The sequence below is a fragment of the Rattus norvegicus genome, chromosome X (assembly GCF_036323735.1).
Source record: "Rattus norvegicus strain BN/NHsdMcwi chromosome X, GRCr8, whole genome shotgun sequence".
Taxonomy (NCBI): domain Eukaryota; kingdom Metazoa; phylum Chordata; class Mammalia; order Rodentia; family Muridae; genus Rattus; species Rattus norvegicus.
In genome coordinates, this window is record NC_086039.1 from 93,762,132 (window position 1) to 93,785,844 (window position 23,713).

At 36.9% G+C, this 23,713-nt stretch overlaps 1 protein-coding gene across 1 annotated transcript; it reads right to left on the reverse strand.

Moving 5' to 3' along the window:
• Positions 1–382: 382 nt before the first annotated feature.
• Dmtf1l (cyclin D binding myb like transcription factor 1) lies at positions 383–9,776 on the reverse strand. The gene is made up of 3 exons (XM_039100411.2): positions 9,639–9,776; positions 9,348–9,427; positions 383–3,568 (listed from the first exon to the last, which is right to left on the reverse strand). The coding sequence occupies exon 3, from the start codon at positions 3,234–3,236 to the stop codon at positions 1,812–1,814; it is 1,425 nt and encodes a 474-aa protein (XP_038956339.1). The 5' UTR covers positions 3,237–3,568; positions 9,348–9,427; positions 9,639–9,776; the 3' UTR covers positions 383–1,811.
• Positions 9,777–23,713: the final 13,937 nt, after the last annotated feature.

The window sequence follows — 23,713 nt, forward strand, 5'->3', positions numbered from 1 at the left end:
GGCTCCCTGCATCAGCCAATTATGTTAAAGGCCATGATGGCTGTTAATAAGATGTGTACCCTCTTCTTGTATTTATAAATGTTATCCAGGAACTAAGCTTAGGGCTGCCACTCCCATTCTCTTGCATGAGTTACTGTGGTGTGGCTCAATCTTGAACTTGAATAAAGAGACTCTAATGCGATTGAATTATAATCGGGTCCTTGGTGGTGATTTTGGGGTTCACAAACTTTTCCTGTCACAACAAACTCTATAACAACCTCACCGTGATTTAGAATTTTGAATGCTCTTGTGAATGATTATCATGTTCAAGTTACTCTGCCAGAAATCTACACAATTGTTCTAAGCATCCCTTTCTCCAGAAAGAAAACTTCAGACAAAGTATGTTAAACTGTTATATTGTAAGTCAGCTGTTTTATTCTTAAACACACCCATATTGTTCACAATCCAATCAACATTTTATATCATTTTGTGTTCTATAAAATGAAATATTTATGATGTAATTATTGTTCACAATCACATTTGGTGGAATTTTATAGCAATTGTGTCAATAAATATTAGTGATAAATATTTTTGTTTCTTTAGATACAAATGTAAACTTTGTCTCTAAAATTGCTACTTGGGCAGTACATTGCCTGGGGAGGGTACAATACAAGTTCTTTCTCAGAGTTCTGTGTATTTGATATAGTACAACATCTATTAAAATGTCTGAGTTATCAGGTACAGGGAGTACATTTTCCATTTACTTTCAGTTCAATGTGATAATTGTAACCTGTGGGAGGACACTTCTTAGCTGATAGTGGGTTTAGTTGGAAACTCTTGTTCCTTTTAAAAACATTAAAACAATAGTGACTTTTCTTGACTTAGTTCCTTATTTTCTCTCCCGAAATTGGTTTCCTGCTCCCAGCAATGAACTAACCAAGAGTAACTACCACACAATCACCTCCAAAGTATCTGTGTTTGAAATAAGAGAGCATTGCACTACAATGGGAGGACTTGCTGAAATGGAATCAGCCCTCACAGAGACCTGATCAAGGAGTGTGTCTGATGTATAGTGATGGATATTACCACACTTAAGCTTTGGTGACTCAATGAGACTTGTTAGTGTTCTGACAGGCAACACTGATTCAATGCCTGTAAAATCCCCTGCCTTGATCAAGCCCAGGAGTGAAAGATAACAAGTATGGTTTTGCCATCACTTGTTTAGTGCACTTGCTCTACTATGATGACTGATTAAATCGTCAGAGACACAAGAATTCAATAAATCTAAGTGAATTTCTTCTTCTTATGATTGGTGTTGGGAAATTCTTCTTTGGCTGTACTCATAACAAGGATTATTAATTCTCTGCTGTTTGGGTATCTGAATTTATAAATAGGAGCATCATTAATTTAAAGTAGAAGAGCCATCTTAGCTAAAAATTTGTCAGGCAAATTTTATGCTTCGAATACATTGAAATCCATAAAAATGATAAAAAGCAAGATGTCATCTTTGAGTGCCAATTCTGCTGGTGATGTGGAAAATTCAATGTTGTTTCAGCAAAAGTTCAGTGATGATATTTGGAAAACCACAAGTCACATGTAATTGACTGGAATATTCAACAGGATGCTTTGGGGACAAAGGATGAAATGTGATGGGCTAGGAGAATCAGGTGCAACAGCTGCCAGGCTTACTGTGGAACCATTGGTCAGAGTTAAGGGAAGGCCATGAGTTGAATTTGTTTGAAGGAAATAGGTGCAAGGTTAGGGAATGGAACAAAAATGGAAAAAGGAAGAATCTCAAAATCTACTGTGGTTGGGTAGGCAGGTTTATAGATTTAAGAGTCAACACCACCAGCAGGTGATTCAGTTGAGGACCTGGGGACCAGCTGCAGTGTAATTTGCAATCCTGTCACAGGTGCTGGACAGATGGATTTGTTATCTTCTATACCTGTGACTCCAAAGGGGACTTGTTGCGCACTGATATCAGGGTTACTGTCTGATTCTTCCGATCCTGATTTATTCTCCCAAAACATGAAGCTGGCATTCTGACTTTCATATACTTGTTGGAGACATTTTACTAGGACTGAGAATGCAAAATCCTTGTGATTTGTAATTTGTCTTTTGATGTTCCACCATTTACTTCGCAGCCATTGTGGTGAACGAACACTTTCCCATCCATTAGCTAATTCATCCCAGCGAATTTCACTTTCATCAGCTACATCAAGCTTTTCTAGCCTGTGAATGAGATTGACTTCATCTTTCCTTGTCCACTCAACACCTCCAGTCTGTTTCCAGTTCAGGTAGTTGAGCCATTTAGCACGACACTGCTTTGCTGAGCGAGTACCCACTCGTTGAGCCACTGTTGCCCAACACACACCCTGAGTGACTTTCTTATCCACCTCAGTGCCTGTCAACTCATGAACCGCATCTCCAAGTATCTGTTCTTCTTCTTTGGTCCATTTTCCTGCATTGAAAGTATCCTTCATCAGTCGACACCGGTCTCTGACTGAAGATGGACTTCTTCCCATGGCAGCCCCTATTGTTATCCAGTCATTGCCATGCTTCTGCCAGAGTACGTTGAGCTTCTCTATTTCCTCAGGGCTGTACTTTCCCACATGGTTTCTGTCATCATACATTCGGACCACCCTTCTATACACTGAAAACAATGGTCGATTCAGACCAAATGATATAGACCTGTAGAAATCTTTTCTTTTACCTTTTGACATCTTAAAAATGATTTCTGCAGGATTCTTGACTCCACGTTCATTCATATACTTTTCGATGTTGCTCATCAGAATATCTGTTTCTTCCTTGGACCACATTCCCTGCCTCCATTTATGTCCTTGATTAGTTAGAGCATCCTTAGCGTCCTTACCTGTGACCCATACTTGGCTAACTATTGACTCTTCCTTCATCAATAAGGGAGAAACTTTATCTGGTTTGTCATCTTGTAAAACCTGAAGTTGCATCCTATTTTCCTTAGTAAACTCTTCATCAGCTATCTTTGTGGCTGTGGTTGTGACCAAACCAAAGCTTTGTTCCATTTCTGGTAATGGGAATGAAAAAGCTGACATGCAAGGAGTAGAATCAACTTCAGAGGACAAACAAGGCCTCTTATTCAGAGGTTCAATAGAATTTTCCATTTCATCAGCTTCATTCTGCTGGCAAGGCATGAGGTTCTTGTCTGAATTCTCAGTAACAAATACAGAGCTCACAATTTGAACTGTTTCTGAGTCAGAAACCTCTTCAAATATACTCATCTTCAAATCTAGTTACAGGCTAGGTAAGCTATAGTAGTTTCCATAAAATTGTCACTTTAACTGGATAATATAAACTGATATTATCTTCAACAATTTTCTGTTTGATACTTGTGAGTGCAAGGTTTGCTACAGCTGGTGTGTATGACAAGCTGTTAGGAACAGTTGCCCTTAAAGAGGGTTAATACATTTTACTTTATGTTTTCTTTTGGTCTAGTTGAAAATTTCTCTTTGATGATAAATGTGAGTGCACAGAGCTAGATCAAGAGGCTCCAAAATCATTAAACATGAGAACTTCAGAGAACTGTTGATTTATGTCAATATGCATAATAGTGCTGAAAAATAAAATTGTTAATTATCCATTAATTGAATATCAGGAAGATTTTATATTTCTATTGCAGTACTTTCAGCAAACAAATTCCAAAATTGAAATGGTCAGAGTCTGGAATGTCATTGTTTACATGGCTTTAAAGAGTAAATTAAAAGGGATTATTCTCCATTACATTTCAGAATACAGGTCAAATTTAGATACTATGACTTTTTCATATTTTGTTAATCCCTTACAAATGTAAAACATTTGCTGAAAAAAGTAAGTCTGACTTTCAGAATCCAAGGATCATAAACAAAAAAGTTATATTATTTTATAGTGTAGAAACTTACATGCACACATAAGGAATTTTATAGTAGAAGTTATCTAAATTGTGTAATGAAGGACGTATTTGGTACCAAATTCATTAGAATAATAAAAAGAATTTCAATTTTACTTGTGGTCTTAGAAGGATAAAATGATGTTTTATTTTTAATGTATGTGCTTTGCATTAATAAAGGATATGCACACACAAGAACTCTCAAAAAGCTTTTTTAAAAACCTTGTACACTGACGAATTTCTATTGAAAGTTAAATGTATGCCAGTTGTGGAACATTCTCACAGTAGAGATCTTAGACTGTTCTCACATGTATGGGATATAATATACCAAAAAATTAGATGAATGCTAAATGTCAGTATGTGAATAAAAATTCATAATATTCTTATATACAGAATAAATATCTGTATTATTCCATTCATATTACTATAATAATAACTCTCACAGTGGCAGTAATAATATTGGAGTGATTATTAATTATGCTTTTTATGGTACAGGAGCACCAGAGGCTACTGTTTGACTATATTAAAACAATTGTTTACATAATGAATGGAAGAAAAATAATGCATAAGTGAACCTGGAAGATGTACAGATATGGAGAAATGTTGGGAATCATGAACTTGTCCTGGTCTAGCTGCCTTGAGAGACATGAATCACAGGTTTTACAGTTTAGAGTCCATGAATTCTGGGGCACAGTGTGCTTTCCAATTTCTGAGAGACCAAAATATTTCCCCAGACAGTTCAGGTAGATTTATATTTCTCTGTATGTTCCATTAGACATCGAGAAAACATGCTGGATGGGTCAACTGGTATTAGACATTAATCTTGTGTACCCTGTAAAGATGGCAAACATTATTGTACCCTGGCAACTACAACTATATTGATCCAGATAATTGTCAATATATGCTGTTTCTAATACTGGTATAAAAAACCTGATTGGTCTTTATAAAATTTTCACAGCCTCAGTCTTGTGGCTTCTTCGACTAGCCAGGCTTAATTCCTTGCAACCATACCAGGTTACCTTGGCCCAGTAAACAAGTTTAGGCAGTTATGGAGAATAATGGCAGAAATAAGTGACATTCTCTGAGTGAAATGCAAGACTGGCCTGAAATGACCATCATTTTGTACAGGAAGGATAACTAGGCAACTTATAAGTCTAAAAAATTAATGTTGACCTGGCCTTAGAAAGTAATAATCTGAGATGAATATATGCTCTAAATAAGGGTGTTGTAGGGTCAATTACTCAACTTATGCAAACCTATTTGATATAAATTTAGATATAAATGCAAAGTGTAATAATTACAAAGATGCTATGAGACAACATCTATGTAGAACAATTTGTGAACAAATTTGAAACCTTAAGTAGTGATGACAGTGGTATATTAAAGAAACTGATGAAATGTAGAAAAGATAAAAGGAATTTTTCATAAAAGAAAAAATTGAAATGGAAAATGTAAATGAGATAAGTCCTAACAGCCACCAGAATATTGAAGAAGAATGTCACTAGTATGCTGTGAAATAGTTTTGTGAATAGTCAGACATTACAGAAATTAGTTTTCATTGTTTTTTTTTGTTTTTTTTTTCAGTGCTGAGGACTTCATTGTTAACTTGACAAAATCACAAGTCCTTTGAGAAGAGTCACTATAAACTGGAGGATTGCTTAGATCATATTGGTGTGTTGCCCTGTCTGTGAGAGATTGTCTGAATTGGTGATTGATAGTGGAGGACCCAGCTTACTGTGGGTACTGTTCATGTTCTTGAGCTGCATGAAACAAATCTAGCTGAAACTCCTGTGATCCGCCTAAGAAATACATGTCCCATCCTATTTTCTGAGCCTATTTCTCCATACTCACTTCAGACAGGCACTCCAATGTCTACTATCAGCCCCATATATTCAAAAAGAACCACCTTGTTTTCATCCCTAGCCAAGTAGACTAGACTCTCCAACCCAAATAAACATTGCCAACATAGCCAACTCTGTCCACCTCTGCTGTAGACATTTAGTCCATTTGCTATGCAGGCATATGGTACTTGCCTCCAACTACAGCCATTTTTATATGACACTCATCTCCAAGAATGGACACTATAGCCATATCAACAGATCCACTCACCTATGTGACATGGATAAGGGCAACTTGACCAACAATCCTCTACAATTTGTACATATTCTCTTCAAGTAAAGATCACTAAAATATATTGTTAATTGTATGCATGCTTCCCAAGTACCCTTACCCCCAACACACATTATTAGTCAGAGAGCTTAGATGTCCACCATTAATTCCATCGATATGGATTACATAGCCCTGTTTCTTCACTAATACTAGAATAGCTTTGCTGGCCCTATCCATTTCTGATACGAGATGATTACTCTTTTCCATGGGAAGGGCACTATACTTACAACAGCAACTTCCTGAAAATACATAATTTGCCTGAGGACCAAATGCCTGGGCAAGAATCCCAAACTCATTCAGTTTCAGCACTACTAATTGCCTGAGGAAAATACCAATGTGGCCCCCTCATACTGTTGAATACTGACTCTGAGAATCCTGTACAGTTTGCCCCTTGCTTCTGAAACTGCATTTTGCATGACCTGAGCCACAACAGTTTCTGAAACTTCATCTGAACAACCACACAGACTCACACAAAGATTGAATTTGAAATCTCATACAGCTGGTCAACCACCTGACAATTTGGAATAGTGAGAAACAGAACTTCTAAGACCCATTTAAATAAAGATGATTAACATTGGCATACCAATAAATACTACCAGTTACTTTACTTCAAATGCCTAGGACCTATCACAAATACACAACAGGAATAACCAAAACAACAATTCTCTATCAAAAAGTAATATTCCCAGAGTAATATTTCCTGAGAAAACTAACCTAGATGATTTATATAACAATATTTAAAAATGTTAAGTAGAAATATGATCAAGAAATCAAGAGGATTTGAATACATGCCATAATAAAGAATGAAAAAGCTGTACACAGATCCCACCAGGAGAAAGCAGGTCTCCAAGAGCATTGACACATCCAAGAGCAGAGGTAAGACAACCACTTCTACTCAGAGGGACCAGCCTGGAGCACACAGGACATATGAACCAAGGAGCAGTCTGGGACAGGATTCATTCCATTTCTGCCAGGGTGCTGAGATGACCCAGTCCCAAAGATGTCTGTAACCAGATTCCATGAAGAGAGAGTGGGATTCTCAGAAGTGTGGAAATTTCTGAGAGCCCAGAGAAGACTACCACTTTTGTTCACATTCCTGGCCCACATGACACCAGTGTAGAGCTCTCCGGACACAGGAACTTAGAAAGAGTCAAACACAGGATCCTTTTGGTTTCTCTCTGTGCCAAGACTTGAAAGCTTGTCTCTAGGAGTGCTGACATACCTGAGAGCAGAGCTAAAACCAACACTTCTCCTCCAAGGTACCCATGTGGAGTCCTCAACAATAAAAGAACCTAACAGGGAATCACCATTCCTGACCGCAAGCTGCATTACAGAGCAATAGTGATAAAAACTGCATGGTATTGGTACAGAGACAGGCAGGTAGATCAGTGGAATAGACCCAGAAGTGAAGACACAGAAATGAACCCACACACCTATGGTCATTTGATCTTTGACATAGGTGCTAAAACCAACCAGTGGAAAAAAGATAGCATTTTCAACAAATGATCCTGATTCAACTGACAGTCATCATGAAGAAAAATGTAAATCAATACATTCTCATTGCCCTGTTCATAGCTCAAGTCCAAGTGAATTAAGGATCTCCACATAAAACCAGATACACTCAAACAAGTAGAAGATTGGAGAAGAGCCTAAAACACATGGGCACTGGGGATGATTTCCTGAACAGGAAACCAATGGCTTATGTTCTAAGATAAGAATTGAGAAATGGGACTTCATCAAATTGCAAACCTTCTGTAAGGCCAAGGATACACTCATAAGGACAAAATGCCAACCAACAGAGTGGGAAAAGATGCTTACCAGTCCTACATCAGAGAGAGGGCTAAAATCCAATATATACAAAGAACTCCAAAAGTTAGACTCCAGAGAATCAAATAACCCTATTAAAAATGGGGTACCTAGCTAAACCATGAATTCTCAACTGAGTATTATCGAATGGCTGAGAAGCAACTAAAGAAATGTTCAATATCTTTAGTAATCAGGGAAATGCAATACAAAACAACCCTGAGATACCAAATGATGTGAGTCAGAATGGCTAAGATCAAAAACTCAGGGAACAACAGATGCTGGTAAGGATGTGGAAAAAGAGGAAAAGTCCTCCATTATTGGTGGGATTGTAAGCTAGAACAAACAATCTGTAAATCAGTCTGGAGGTTCCTCAGAAAACTGGACATAGTGCTATCACAGTTCCCAGCTACACCACTCCTGGGCACATACCCAAAAGTTGCTCCAACATATAACAAGGATACATGCTCCACTATATTCATAGTAGCCTTATTTATAATAGGTAAAATTTGGAAAGAACTCAGAAGTCCCTTAACAGAAGAATGGATAAAGAAAATGTGGTCTATTTACATAATGTATTACTACTCAGCTATTAAAAACAATGACTTCATTAACTTATTAGGTAAATGGATGGAACTATAAACTATCATCCTAGGTGTGGTAACCCAATCACAAAAAATCACACATGGTATGCATTCACTGAAAAATGGATACCGTCACAAAAGGACAGATTACCCAATGATACAATCCACAGACCACATGAAGCTCAAGAAGGATGATCAAAGTACAGGTCTTCAGTCTTTTTAAAATAAAACAAAAATATTCATAGGAGGACATATGGAGACAAAGTTTTTAACAGAGACTGAAGGAATGGTCTTGAGTTCCTTCTATGAATTCCCTAAGTAATTATAACCTGAAACTTTAATTTGACATAAACCCGTTTTTAAGCAACATTTGGCCAGAATGTTTACCTAAACAACAGAAAATCAAAATAGAATTAAGTTCATGTATAATTTCCAGGTGTGTATTTTTCATAGAAATAAAAGTGCAGAAAATTTAAACATGGAATGATGCCATGTAATGGTCTGACATATTTAACAAGGATATTAAATATTGAGTATATGGTCAATCTTTCAATAGGATAAGAGGTTTGATTTTATAGTGTCAATGGCTGCTAGCTGTTCACCATAGTTACAGTTCTAGTAATATATGGAAAAATTACCAATGGTATGATATTTTTAAGAATCAAAAGTAGAAAAGAGTACAGTCAGCAGGATAGAAAAGATAAATTATCTAGTTGAAGTTAATACTTTCAATGTAGTACCAATTAAATATGTTATCTAACATAATCTACATTAAAAACAAATTCATTGCAACTTAGATATGATTGAGTATATTTGTTTTCATATCACAGTATATGTGTAAAATAAATATACTAAGGACAAAGTAAATCCCCTAAAAATCCACAAAGTGGAACAATACAAACGGGTCTTACCAGAGTAGTCTAAAATTATACTGATTTCCTGTTCCCAGAAAGAGTTGCAGTTCAAACTTAAATTTTGAGAGATGTTATCACTTGACAAAAAAGAAGAAAAACAAGTTAGTCATAATCTAGTTCTAGGATGGGTCATGACTAGGATTTCAATGTCTTAATACAAACCGAATGGGATTTGTTTTCATAACTGTATGCAAATTACACTGAGGACAACAAATAAGGAAGAACAGTTTGAAAGAGTAAGATTACAATGAAAAGAAGGTTATCATTTCAGAAGAAATGAAAAATTACCTCAAAAGTATAATATCCTGCAAACTTGTCACAGGAATGTTGATTTCTAATAAAATGCTGTGGATGTCTAAATAACATGTATCTTGGAAAGGATAAAGTATTAGATCAGCTTAAGCTAGGCCTTACAGAGACAACATGAATATTACCATGACAACAGAATCCTGAGGTCACAGTGCAGTAGCCAATCAGGATGGCCATTTCTTCTGCATACCAGGACCACAGTGGCTAGGACATAGGCAAATAGATTGAACTAGAAAATATCATCCTGAGTGAGGTAACACAATCAGAGAAAAACACACATATTAAAATCAGAAATTGAGGTGCTGCTGAGAGAGCTCAGCAGTTAAGAATGTGGGCTGCTCTTTCAGAGGTTCTCCTTCAATTCTCAGCAACCACATATCTCAGGACGATCTGTATGGGGATCTAATGCCCTCTTCTGGCCTGCAAGTGTACATGCAGACAGCACTCATTCATAATGAAATAAAAATCTTAAAATGTTTAAACAGTACAGCAAATACATAGGTGAATGCCAGCAGCAAACTGTGGAACTGAGAACAGGACCCCCGTTGAAGGAATCAGAGAAAGGACTGGAAGAGCCTGAAGGTGCTCAAGACCCCATATGAACAACAATGTCAAGCAACCAGAGTTTCCAGGGACTAAACCACTACCCAAAGAATATACATGGACTGACCCTGGGCTCTAACCTCATAGGTAGCAATGAATAGCCTTGTAAGAGCACCAGTGGAAGGGGAAGCCCTTGTTCCTGACAAGACTGAACCCTCAGTGAACGTGATTGTTGTGGGGAGTGCAATAATGGGGGAGGATGGGGAAGGGAACACCCATATTGAAGGGGAGGTGGAGGTGTTAGAGGTATGTTGACCTTGAAACCAGGAAAGGGAATAACAATTGAAATGTAAATAATAAATACACAATTTAATAAATATGGAGGAAAACAATAAACTCAAATGACTATTGGGGGAAAAAGAAAGGAAATTCATACATAAAAATAGCATGTTGTGAGTACTGCATTTCTTACATTTCTCTCATCTAATTCCTCCCATTCCTCCCATCATGGTTACTTCCTAATTTCATGCTTTTAATAATAAAATATCCTTTCTTTAAACCCATAATGTCGGTTTAGTGCTGATTGTATGTGTCTGAGTAGACGCTTGTGAGCTTCATTCCTGAAGGAGAGTGGTTTTCTTTCCCAGCAGCCATCATCCCCAACATTTCTTCAGCTATGGACGAAAATTTCTGATACTTTCCCTTTTATGTTGGGATTTTTTTTCTGGTTTGCTTATTTTTTTAATTTGTTCAACCATTATATTTTTTATTTCTGTTTTGCCTCATCCCAAATTCCTCTTACATGTTAGCCCACTTTACCTTATATTCTCCTTGTTCTTTAAAACCAAATGAAGGTTAAAATATTTTTTAAAACGTTCACAAATTATGCAGAGAATCTTATGTCACAGATTATCCAGAGTAACTTACAGCATAATGAACATAAGTCAGTAGCAGTGAAGTGTCTAATTGGTCAACAGATTGAAATCTAGAAGTTCAGTCAAATAAGTACATATTGTCATCAGCAATATGATCTTACTTTCAGGTTGTAGAGAACAACTAATAGCCTTCATAACCTTCTAAGATTGTGTTCTCCCTTCCCAACCACCCCCTTTCCTGCCTCCCCACACTGACATTCCCCTACAGTGGGTGATCCAGCCTTGGCTTTTCCAAGGGCTTCTCCTCCCATAGGTGCCCAAGAAGGGCATCCTCTGCTACATATGCAGCTGGAGTTATGGGTCTATCCATGTGTACTCTTTGGGTAGAGGTTTAGTACCTGGGAGCTCTGGTTGGTTGGTTTTGTTGTTCTTATGGGTTTGCAACCCCCTGCAGCTCCTTCAATCTTTTCGTTAATTCCTCAAACGTGAAAATTCTTAATAAAAATATTTTATGTTAACCTCTGGAAATTTGCTTCATCTAGATATAACTATTCAACTGTTGCCAAATTGTTGTAGAGTTATTAATATACTATTACATGTAGAACCAAATAACATATCAATAATATTGATTTTGACCCCTTTTCTTAATTTTTATTCAGTTTTATTACTCTTAGTACCTCACTACCATTTCCTAAATAAGTGATCATTATTTTGTGAACTTCCGCTACTTAAAAATATTTCACACCACACAAATCATTTATTAATCTACACTGCAAATATTTTAGCAAATGATAAAGATAAGAAGTTTTGCTTAGTTCATTCTCAAACTGAGGAGTTAGGATAAGCCTTTTCATTCTCATATCCCCTTCTCCACTGGAGATTAGATCTCTAGCCACCAGTCAGTAGTTTCCACAAGAGGTCTTGGTTTTCTGCCTCTACTATCCGAGCTCAGCATGTAGAAGAATGGAAAGCAATCCATTCTTATAGCACTATACAAAGTTTAAGTCCAAGTGGATCAAGGACCTCCTCATCACACCAGATATACTCAACCTAATAGAAGAAAAAGTGGGGAAGAATCTCGATCACATGGGCACTGGGGAAATTTCCTGACCAAAAAAATTCCATTCAGTTTGTATTAAACTTCAATATCCTAGTCATGGCCCATCTTTCAACTGGATTATGACTAACTTGTTTTTCTTCTTTATTGTCAAGTGATAACACCTCTCAGAATTTAAGTTTGAACTGCAACTCTTTCTGGGAACAGGGCATCAGTATAATTTGAGACTACTCTGGTAAGTCTCTTTTCATATTGTTCTACTTTGGGGATTTTTAGGGGAGAGAGCTGGACTCTCAGAAGTGTGGACAATCCTGAGAGCTCAGGGAGACCACCACTTCTGCTCATATTCTTTGCCCTAGGGGAACTCTCCTAGAGCCCTCTAGACACAGGAAACATGGAGCAGTTTGGGAAAATATCCTTCTGGTCCCTGCCCACACCGAGAGCTGTAAGCCAGTCTGCAGGAGCTCTGACACACTTGAGAAAAGAGGGTTCCAGCAGAAAGTATGGCCAAGATTACAGGTGTGCCGCAAGATTTGGATTAAAGGCACGTGTGGTACAAGGGTCATTCCCCTTCAAGATCTGGATCAAAAACCTGTGTCTTCCAGCCACAGGATCTGGACCACAGGTGTGCCTTGTACTTCTTGATTGGAGTTCTTTTCAAATTGACAACGGAGACCAGCCATCACAGTATTTGTAAAGTAAAATATTCTAACTATTCAAAAAAAATGAAGTTAGTTCTAGAGAGATGGCCTCAGCTATCAAGATTATTTTTTGCTCTTGTAGAGCACCCACATAATGGCTCACGACTCTCTATAACTCCAGTTCTATGAGATCAGATACCATCTTTTGCCTCTGTAGGAACTCTAAACCCATTGTGCATAGACATTCTCCATTTAGATATAAGATCTGTACACATAAAAATAAAATACCAAAGTTTGCATTTTTTAGGTAAATAGAAGGAACTAAAAGCATTCATTCTGAGTGAGGAAACGGTAATACATAAATTATTCATGAGGTACTGTACTGGCTACTTTTGTGTGCCAAGTTGAAACAAGCTGGAGTTATTAAAGTGAAAGGCACCTCAGATGAGGAAATGCCTCCAGGAGACATAGCTGTAAGGCATTTTCTCAATTTGTGATCAATGTGGGAGGACCCAGCCCATTGTGGGTCTTGCTGTCCTGGGCGTTAGCCTTGGGTTCTATAACAAAGCAAGCTGAGCAAGCCAGGGGAAGCAAGCCAGTAAGAAACCATCACTCCATGGCCTCTACATTGGCTCCTGCTTCCTGACCTATTTTATTTCCAGTCCTGAATTCTTTTGGTGATGAACAACAATGGTGGAAGTGTAAGCAGAATAAATACATTCCTTCCCAACTTGCATCTTGGTCATGATGTTTGTGCAGGCATAGGAACCGTGATTGAGACAGGTACCTTGTGGAAATGAATTTTCAAGGAAGAGATTTAAAAAAAATAATGATATAATGACTAAAAGAATTAATTGAATGAGACAGAGTAAATTCTGTGAGTGATCACTTGCCCACCCATAGGTAGAGAACAGGGTCTCAAAAAGTCATGAAAACGTACCTACAAGACTAGGAGATAAACAAAAATGGGGGAATTAAGTGGACATATTCTCTAAGGGAATGAGAATGTGAGTACTAGACAATTCAGGATAACACAATGAATCTTAGTGCAGGATTTTTTTTCTCAGTTGTTGGCTAGTGAGGTTTGAAGATCTTCCCCTGATTTTGAATGCTTTTGGTTACAGTTCAGAGTTTAAGAGTAAGATCATATTACTGATGCTCAAGTAAGTACTTTTGTCAGAAACATGATTAGCAAGATGGTAGTGACCTGGATGCTTCATCCCTTTCTACTTACTAGCTAGTGGTGCATTGGAATTGCCAACTAACAGATTGGAAATGTTAGTCTTACTCAGCTATAAACTGTACAAGCTGCATTATATCTGGTCTGGCAAGACATACCTACAAGTGCAGTACCCTAATGAACATCATGAGATTCACCACCTAATTTTTTTATTACATTTATGTTCTGCCCCATAAAATGATATCCATACCTACACCATTGTCAGGCTCAAAATCTGTGGTTAGACAGGAAATAAAGTATTCTTATGTTCTGCAAAGTGTACATAGTAGTAAACAGACTTTAAATCAATTCTTGTTTTCACATAGAATACTACATTTCAACTTCATCAGAGAAGCTTATAATTTGTATAAATCATGATTGAAACAGAGACCTGAAACTATCCAAGGCACCGAGAACAAGAAATTTAGATCATATCCCCTGAAGGTTCAGAGTTTATTGTGGCAGAAGAAGTTGAAAGACCATAAGATCCAGGCACTGTGGATGAATATGAGAAAACAATGTTCAAAATAACTTACATGTAAATATCTCAAAACTAATACTATTTTATAAAGAAAAAATATAATGACCAATCTTTGATCATATAATTTGTATATGATAAGCCAACTATTATGTATAATATGATTAGAGTTGTAATTTAAGGTATGAATACAATGTTTCTAACATGTAACTATCTTGATTACATAACAGAATATTTTACTGATAACAAATTACTAAAAATTAATAAAACTTGTAGGCATATATTTTATTTATTTTATTCCAAATGTATATGACATATTAAAATAAATATTCCTTTGCTTGGTTAAAGAAGTTATCTTCATGAAATTTTCAGGGCAAATGGTTTCCCAACAATTGCTCATCTAACACAAAATTGGGTATGTTGACCTTGCAAAGACCACTACTGCCAAAGTCGATTCTCAATCCAAACAAAGAATGTACTTTGCCATTTTCTCTTCTACTTCCATGGTTCCAAAACCAAGACAATATCTCCTGCCATCTGCAAATTTCCCTCTACTTTTCCTTTTTTTTTCAGACTAAATATTAAGAATACAGTTTATAATAGCTGTAATAACACAGAGTGAATGGGGCTCAGAGATTATTCAATGTTCAATAGCAGAAAAATCATATGCATAATCCCTTAAAAATAAATGTTAGTTGACTCTTTTGGTTGCTGGGGTCAGCACAGGTGGGAATCTTCTTTCTTGTCGGTTTTTCTTGAGGGAGCTGAGGGGGAAGATCATCAGCAGAGGGTAAGACTTTGTCTAAGTAGATTCTGGGGTAAGACTAGGTCTTATGAGATATTTAGAGTCGCTGCATAATAATAAAAGGTTTACTTATCTAAGTCTAAGTTATTATGCCTCTGTAGCTGACCTGCCTTCTGTGATCTTCTGAGGCCAGAAACAGCAGTTTCTGGCACTTGGCATCTCTTCCTCAAACAACAAAGGATTAAGCAAATAGCCTTTGCAGTATCTGAGCAGGAACTGCACAGTTCCAACGTTCAACCTACTAGTCGGAAGTAGGAAGAAAAACGGACACTTAGAAAAGTGGTTATACTGTTTATTACTAAGTTATAAAAAGTTTCCTATGAAAGTTATCTAATGGGAAAAAAACAGAAAGATCCTAAGAGGGGAAAGGAAATTTTTTTTTCTAAGTTGGGAAAGGGAAAAGTTTCTTCTCTAAGTAGGGAAAGGCAAAATATTCTTGTAAGGGAAAATTTCTTCCAGGAGGAGAAAAGGGAAAAAAAATCTACTCTCTTCTCAATGTCCTCAGTATTTATACATCTCTTTGAATACATGATCACATGTTACAAAGTTCATCACAAGTTCCCATAAAAAATCAAATCACAAAATGAAATAAAAGTTTACAACAGAGAATGGTTACATGCATATCCGTTAGGAGCAATTATTTGGCTAAACATCCATCACCTGCCACAGATCCACGTAAAGTTTTATTTACTTATTTAAAGATCTTATTTATTTACTTTATGTATATAAGTACACTGTAGCTGTCTTCAGACACACCAGAAGAGGGCATCAGATCTCATTACAGATGGTTGTGAGCCACCATGTGGTTGCTGGGATTTGAACTCAGGACCTCTGGCAGAGCAGTCAGTGCTCTTAACCACTGAGCCATCTCTCCAGCCTGTAAAGTTTTATATAGATAAACCCAGTCGATATTTTATCTTCCGTCCTAGTACCCATAATAAATCGTTAGTCCCCTTTTTATGATCTTTGGTTAATTGTATTACAACCTCTTGGAATGTGCTCTGAGTAGGAGAAAGTCTGATTACTAACAGCAATTAACTGGTGACATATGGGAGACTGGCAGAGTTCTCTATGCAGTTTTGACTATCAGGAAAAACCTAATAACAGCCTAAGTATAAAAGGGATTAATGATCACTGATATAATTATAGGAATTCCTATAGGATCTTCAGTAAGACTTAACAAGTCATCAATTTCTCTAGATCGCATCACTATAAAAAAGTACTTCATCATAGATCTGCAGAGATCTGCTCAAAAAGAGTGGGCTAATACCTGTTGATTATGTTTATATATGTTTAATAATAATAGGAATAGCATGGTATAGCAGGAATCTTTCCTAAAATGAATTATCTTGGGTCTTTCCTATAGAGTAAACCTGCTGTAGATTATAATCTAAGCAGACCATTTTAGGCAGATCACCTGCTAGTTATTATCTTGTTCTTGGATGGCTCCTGATGTGTGTGAGTGTGTGTGTGTGTGTGTGTGTGTGTGTGTGTGTGTGTGTGTGTGTGTGTACTTCCCACCAAAGCCTGAAGTAAACATTGGTTTCCTTCAAACTAGAATTACAGATATGGGTAAACCACCTGATAAAAATACTGGGAACCAGAACTCTGATTGTAAGAATGTTCCTAACAGTTGAACATATCTTTGACTCCAGTGATTGGGTTTCTTATTATTATTTAGGATGAATTATAATAAAGCATAAAAGTCATTCCTTCAATTTATTTCACATGAAAAGAAAAATACAAATTAGAGTAGACTGGGAATTGATTATTAATAGAATTACATGGGATTAACAGTATGAAAAAATAATAAATATTAGCACAAAAGAAAATGTATGATTAATAGATAAATAAAAATATTTTATTTTAAGATTTAGAAATAATGGTAAAATTAGTACTTAGATATTTTATATCAGGGAAATAAAATTTTGTTGTACTTTATGATTATGTTAATATTTGTTTTCCATTATTTTTAATTAAGATAACACTGTATTTATTTCTAATTTTATTAGAAAATTCCTCACGAAAGTAAAAATCGGTTAAAGAAATATGGTATTAAATATAGTGCAAAATAAAATGTGTATTTAGAAATATACTTCAAAAATATTGAAACTAAGATGAGAGCAGTCTTCGTTAGTTTTCTTTGTAGTATTAAGACATGTAAAAGGCAAAGAAGAAAAGAAAATATTCAATTTGGCTTTTGATATAAGGGGTATAAGAGTGTTAGACTCTACAATGATGAAACAAAGGCACGGAGAAGGAAAATTGTTATGTGAAATATATAAAATACAAACATCAGCTATCCTACAGTGTTCGTTTAATATAGTAGTGGGATGAGGTTGATTGGAGGAAATAAGAGAATCTTACACAAACTCAGTAAAAGTCAAGAAAATAACAGTACCTGAATGATATTATATATTATAACTCCAATTAAATGTTGCCAGTTTTCTAATATTCTTCTTGATGCAAAGTGAACAAAAGAATAATTATTTCATTCCTATCTAGGATTCAACCAAGATCCATAATTTATATTTAAGAATGTTATTCTTTCATGAAACTCAAGAAGGATAAGCAAAATGTAAATGCTTCACTCATTCTTTAAAAGGGGAACAAGAATACCCTTGGCAGGAAATAGGGAGGCAAAGTTTAGAACAGAGGAAGAAGAAACACCCATTCAGAGTCTGCCCCATATGTGGCCCATACATATACAGCCACCAAACTAGGTAAGATGGATGAAGCAAAGAAGTGTAGGCCTACAGGAACCGGATGAAGATCTGTCCTGAGGGACACACCCAGAATACAGCAAATATATAGGCGAATGCCAGCAGCAAACCACTGAACTGAGAACGGGACCCCCGTTGAAGGAATCAGAGAAAGGACTGGAAGAGCTTGAAGGGGCTCGAGACACCATATGAACAACAATGCCAACCAACCACAGCTTCCAGGGACTAAGCCACTACCCAAAGACTGTACATGAACTGACTCTGGGCTCCAACCTCATAGGTAGCAATGAATAGCCTAGAAAAGCATCAGTGGAAGGGAAGCCCTTGGTCCTGCCAGTGAACCTGATTGTTGGGGGAAGGGTGGTAATAGGGGGAGGATGGGAGGTGAAGCCTATATAAAAGGGGAGGGGGAGGTGTTAGGGGGTTGTTTGCCCAGAAACCGGGAAGGGGAATAACAATCGAATAAAGATTAAAAAAATGTGAATTTGTGAGCTTACAACTATTATATCAAGTCAGAATGTCTTTTTACTGAGTTAATGAAGTCTATTTTATAAACTTAAAAAAAAGAATGCTGTCCTTTTTAGGCTCCTTTAATATAGAACAATTAACCAAGTTTTTTGTGGCCTCAATATTTTTAATGAGTATATGTCACTTCTTTTCTTCTATAATGATATTCAAATTAATTTTGTAAAGGTTTCTATTGTTAATTTGCTGTGCTATTTGTTAAGAATATCTCCAGCATGGTCTAGTGTTCTTCATAATATATCATGACAGGGAGGAAATGATGTGACACTAAACACACACATACACAGACACACACAGACACAAATTTATTTTTCCTCTATCTTTGTTAACGTGGGTATTTCTTGTTTACATTTCAATTGTCATTCCCTTTCACTGTTTCCAGGCCAACATCCCCCTAACCCTCCCCCTCCTTTTCTATATGGTTGTTCCCCTTCCAGTCCTCCCCTCATTACTGCCTTCCCCCAACAATCACATTCACTGGGGGTGCAGCCACATTCATTCACATTTTGGTCATACTTCTTGAGTTTTATGTGTTCTGTTCATCTAGGGTAATTTGAAAATTTGGACTAATATCCACTTATCTATGAGTGCATACCATGTGTGTTTTTCTGTGATTTGGTTACCTCACTCAGGATGATATTATCCAGTTCCAACCACTTGCCTATGTATTTCATAAAGTCATTGTTTTTGATAGCTGAGCAGGATTCCATTGTGTAGATGTACCATATTTTCTGTATCCATTCCTCAGTTGAAGGGCATCTGGGTTCCTTCCATCATCTGGCTATTATAAAGAAGGCTGCTATGAACATAGTGGAGCATGTGTCTTTGTTAGATGTTGGGGCATGTTTTGGTATATGCCCAAGAGAGGTATAGCTAGATCCTCAGGTAATTCAATGTTCGATTTTCTGAGGAACCTCCAGACTGATTTCCAGTATGGTTGTACCAGTCTGCAATCCCACCAACAATGGAGGAGTGTTCCTCTTTCTCCACATCCTTGCCAGCATCTGCTGTCATCTGAGTTTTTGATCTTAGCCATTCTGTCTGGTGTGAGGTGAAATCTTAGGGTTGTTTTGATTTGCATTTCCCTTATGACTAAAGATGTTGAACATTTCTTTAGGTGTTTCTCAGCCATTTGGCATTCCTCAGCTGTGAATTTTTGTTTAGCTCTGAACCCCAATTTTTAATAGGGTTATTTTCCTGCAGTCTAACTTCATGAGTTCTTTGTATATTTTATGTATGAGCCCTCTATCAGTTGTAGTATTGTTAAAGATCTTTTCCAAATCTGATGATTACCATTTTGTCCTAACAACAGTGTCCTTTGCTTTGCAGAAGCTTGGCAGTTTTATGAGATCCCATTCGTCGATTCTTAATCTTAGAGCATAAGACATTGTTGTTTTGTTTAGGAAATTTTCTCCACTATCCATGTGTTCAAGATTCTTCCCTAACTTTTCTTCAATTAGTTTGAGTGTATCTGGTTTGATGTGGAAGTACTTGATCCACCTAGTCTTAAGCTTTGTACAGCGTGATAGGAATGGATCGATCTGCCTTCTTCTACATGCTGACCTCCTGTTGAACCAGCACCATTTGCTGAAAATGCTATCTTTTTTCCATTGGATTGTTTTGGCTCCTCTGTCAAAAATCAAGTGACCAAATGTGTGTGGGTTCATTTCTGGATCTTCTATTCTGTTCCACTGCTCTATCTGTCTGTTTCTGTACCAATACCATGTAGTTTTTATCACTATTGCTGTGTAATACTGCTTGAGTTCAGGGATAGTGATTTCCCCAGAAGTCCTTTTATTGTTGAGGATAGTTTTACCTATCCTGTTTTTTTTTTTTTTGTTATTCCAGATGAATTTGTAAATTGTCCTATGAAGAATTGGTAAAATGGCCATGTTTATTATATTAATCCTGCCAATCCATGACCATGGGAGATCTTTCCATCTTCTGAGGTCTTGATCTTCTTTTGTCGTCTGATTGGTCTGAATAGGACTTCAAGAACTGTATTGAACAAGTAGGGAGAGAGTGGGCAGCCTTGTCTAGTCCCTGATATTACTGGGATTGCTTCACTTTTCTCTACATTTAGTCTAATATTAGCTACTGGTTCACTGTATATGACTTTTACTATGTTTATGTATGGGCCTTGAATTCCTCTTCTTTCCAGGACTTTTATCATGAAGGGGTGTTGAATTGTGTCAAATGCTTTCTCAGCATCTAATGAAATGATCATGTTTTTTTTTTTTTCTTTCAGTTTGTTCATATAGTTGATCATGTTGATTATTTTCAGTATATTAAACAATTCCTGCATCTCTGGAATGAAGCCTACTTGATCATGATGGATGATTGTTTTGATGTGCTCTTGGATTTGGTTTGCAAGAATTTTATTGAATATCTTTGGGTCGATATTCATACGGGAGTTTGGTCTGAAGTTCTCTTTCTTTGTTGGGTCTTTGTCTTGTTTATGTTTAAGAGTAATTGTGGCTATAAAAGGAATTTGGTAGTGCTCCAAATGTTTCAATTTTGTGGAATAGTTTGGATAGTATAGGTATGAGGGCTTCTATGAAGGTCTGATAGAATTCTGCACTGAACCCATCTTTCCTGGGCTCTTTTTGGTTGGGAGACTTTGTATGACTGCTTATATTTATTTTGGAGTTATGGGGTTGTTTAAGTGGTTTATTTGTTCCTGATTTAACTTCAATACCTGGTATCTTTCTAGGAAATTGTCCATTTCCTCCAGATTTTCAAGTTTTGTTGTATATAAGCTTTTGTAGTAGTATCTGATGAATTTTTTTTTTAATTTCCTCTGGCTCTTTTGTTATGTCTCCATTTTCATTTCTCATTTTGTTAATTTAGATACACACACTGTGTTCAGTGGTTAGTCTGGTTGAGGGTTTATCTATCTTGTTGATTTTCTCAAAGAACCAGCTTTTGGTTCTGTTGATTCTTTGTATAGATCTTTCTGTTTCTATTTGGTTGATGTCACTTCGGAGTTTGACTATTTCCTGCCTTCTACTACTCCTGGGTGTATTCGCTTCTTTTTGTTGTAGAGCTTTTAGGTGTGCTGTCAAGCTGCTGATATATGTTCTCTCCTGTTTCTTTCCTCAGGCACTCAGAGCTATGAGTTTTCCTCTTAGTGCAGCTTTCATGCGTCCCACAAGTTTGGGCACGGTGTACCTTCATTTTCATTAAATTCTAAGAAGTCTTTAATTTCTTTCTTTATTTCTTCCCTGACCACATTATCATTGAGTAGATCATTATTCAATTTCCATGTATATGTGAGCATTCTTTCCTTACTGTTATTGAAGACCACATTTAGCCCATGGTGGTCTGATAGGATGCAGGGGATTATTTCTATCTTTCCATATCTGTTGAGGCCTGTTTTATGACCTATTATATGGTCAATGTTGGAGAAAGTAAATATAAAGTGGTGAGAAGAAGGTATATCCTTTTGTTTTAGAATACAATGTTCTATAAATATCTGTTAAATCCATTTGGTTCATGACTTCTCTTAGACTGTCTATGTCTCTGTTTAATTTCTGTTTCCATGATCTGTCCACTGATGAGAGTGGGGTGTTGAAATCTCCCACTATTATTGTGTGAGGTGCAATGTGTGTTTTGAGCTTTAGTAAGGTTTCTTTTATGTATGTAGGTGCCCTTGTATTTGGAGCATACATATTTAGGATTGAGAGTTCATCTTGGTGGATTTTTTTCTTTGATGAATATGAAATGTCTTTCCTTGTCTTTTTTGATGACTTTTGCTTGAAAATTGATTTTATTCGATATTAGAATGGCTAGTCCAGCTTGCTTCTTCAGACCATTTGCTTGTAAAGTTGTTTTCCAGCCTTTCACTCTGATTTAGTGCTGTCTTTTTCTCTGAGGTGTGTGTACTGTAGGCAGCAAAATGTTGCGTCCTCATTGTATATCCAGTTTGTTAATCTGTGTCTGTTTATTGGGAAATTGAGTCCATTGATGTTGAGAGATATTAAGGAATAGTGATTGTTGTTTCCTGTTTTATTCGTGTTTGGATGTGAGATTATGTTTTTGCGCTTGTCTTCTCTTTGTTTTGTTGCAAAACGATTAGTTTCTTGCTTTTTCTAGGGTTTAGCTTTCCTCCTTGTGTTGGGCTTTACCCTTTATTATCCTTTGTATGTCTGGATTTCTAGACAGATATTGTGTAAATTTGGTTTTGTCATCGAGTATCTTGGTTTCTCCATCTATGTTAATTGAGAGTTTTGCTGGATATTGTAACCTGGGCTGGCATTCCTGTTCTCTTAGGGTCTGTATGACATCTGTGTCCAGGATCTTCTGGCTTGCATTGTCTCTGGTGAGAAGTCTGGTGTAATTCTGATAGGTTTGCCTTTATATGTTACTTGACCTTTTTCCCTTACTTCTTTTAATATTCTTTCTTGGTTTTGTGCATTTGGCGTTGAAAGATCCCATGCAGAGTGACCCTTACTCAAGTCGAGGGAAATCGCGGACCCCAGACACAGAGAGACCATTTTGGATGTAATAAGCAAAGGCGAGGTTTATTACGGAGACCTATTACCGAGATCTCCGGGCCGACACGTATCCCGCGCAGGAGACAGAGGTGTCGACCCCGAAACTCAAAAGTCAGAGGGTTATATAGAGAAAGCTAGGGGGTTTTGGCGTGGTTACATACAATTGGCTCATTCAAACATAGCAGTGAGAACAAAGCAGAAAGAGTACGTGTTAGAAGTCAGGGACTTATCAGGGTCTGGAGGACACCTAGTTGAAATATGGCCCTGAGTGAGCTGGGGGGAGATGTCTTCCTGCCAAACGTCCCATGAATCAGTCCCATTAACTCAGGCTGGTTCCTGCATTCCTTTTCCTTAACTTTATGGCTTGCCAGTCCTGCCTGGACAGTGTTTCCTGTGCTCCTTTATCTTTATGGCGTGCTAGTCCTGGCTGCAGGGCTTAGCCCTGGGTCTGTGGCCTTATGGGGTTTATTCTTTTAATTTTGTATCTGTGGCCTTTTGAGGTTTATTCTTTTAATTTTGTATTTCTAAACCTAGAATTCGTATAATTCTCCTTTCAGTGTTTTGACTATTATATGACAGGAGGAGTTTCTTTTCTGGTCCAATCTCTTTGGAGTTCTGTAGGCTTCTTATATGTTTATGGACATCTCTTTCTTTAGGTTAGGGAAGTTTTCTTCTATGATTTTGTTGAAGAT

Excerpts from the sequence above, each read along its gene's own strand:
- Dmtf1l (XM_039100411.2), bottom strand. The coding sequence starts at position 3,236 with ATGAGTATATTTGAAGAGGTTTCTGACTCAGAAACAGTTCAAATTGTG.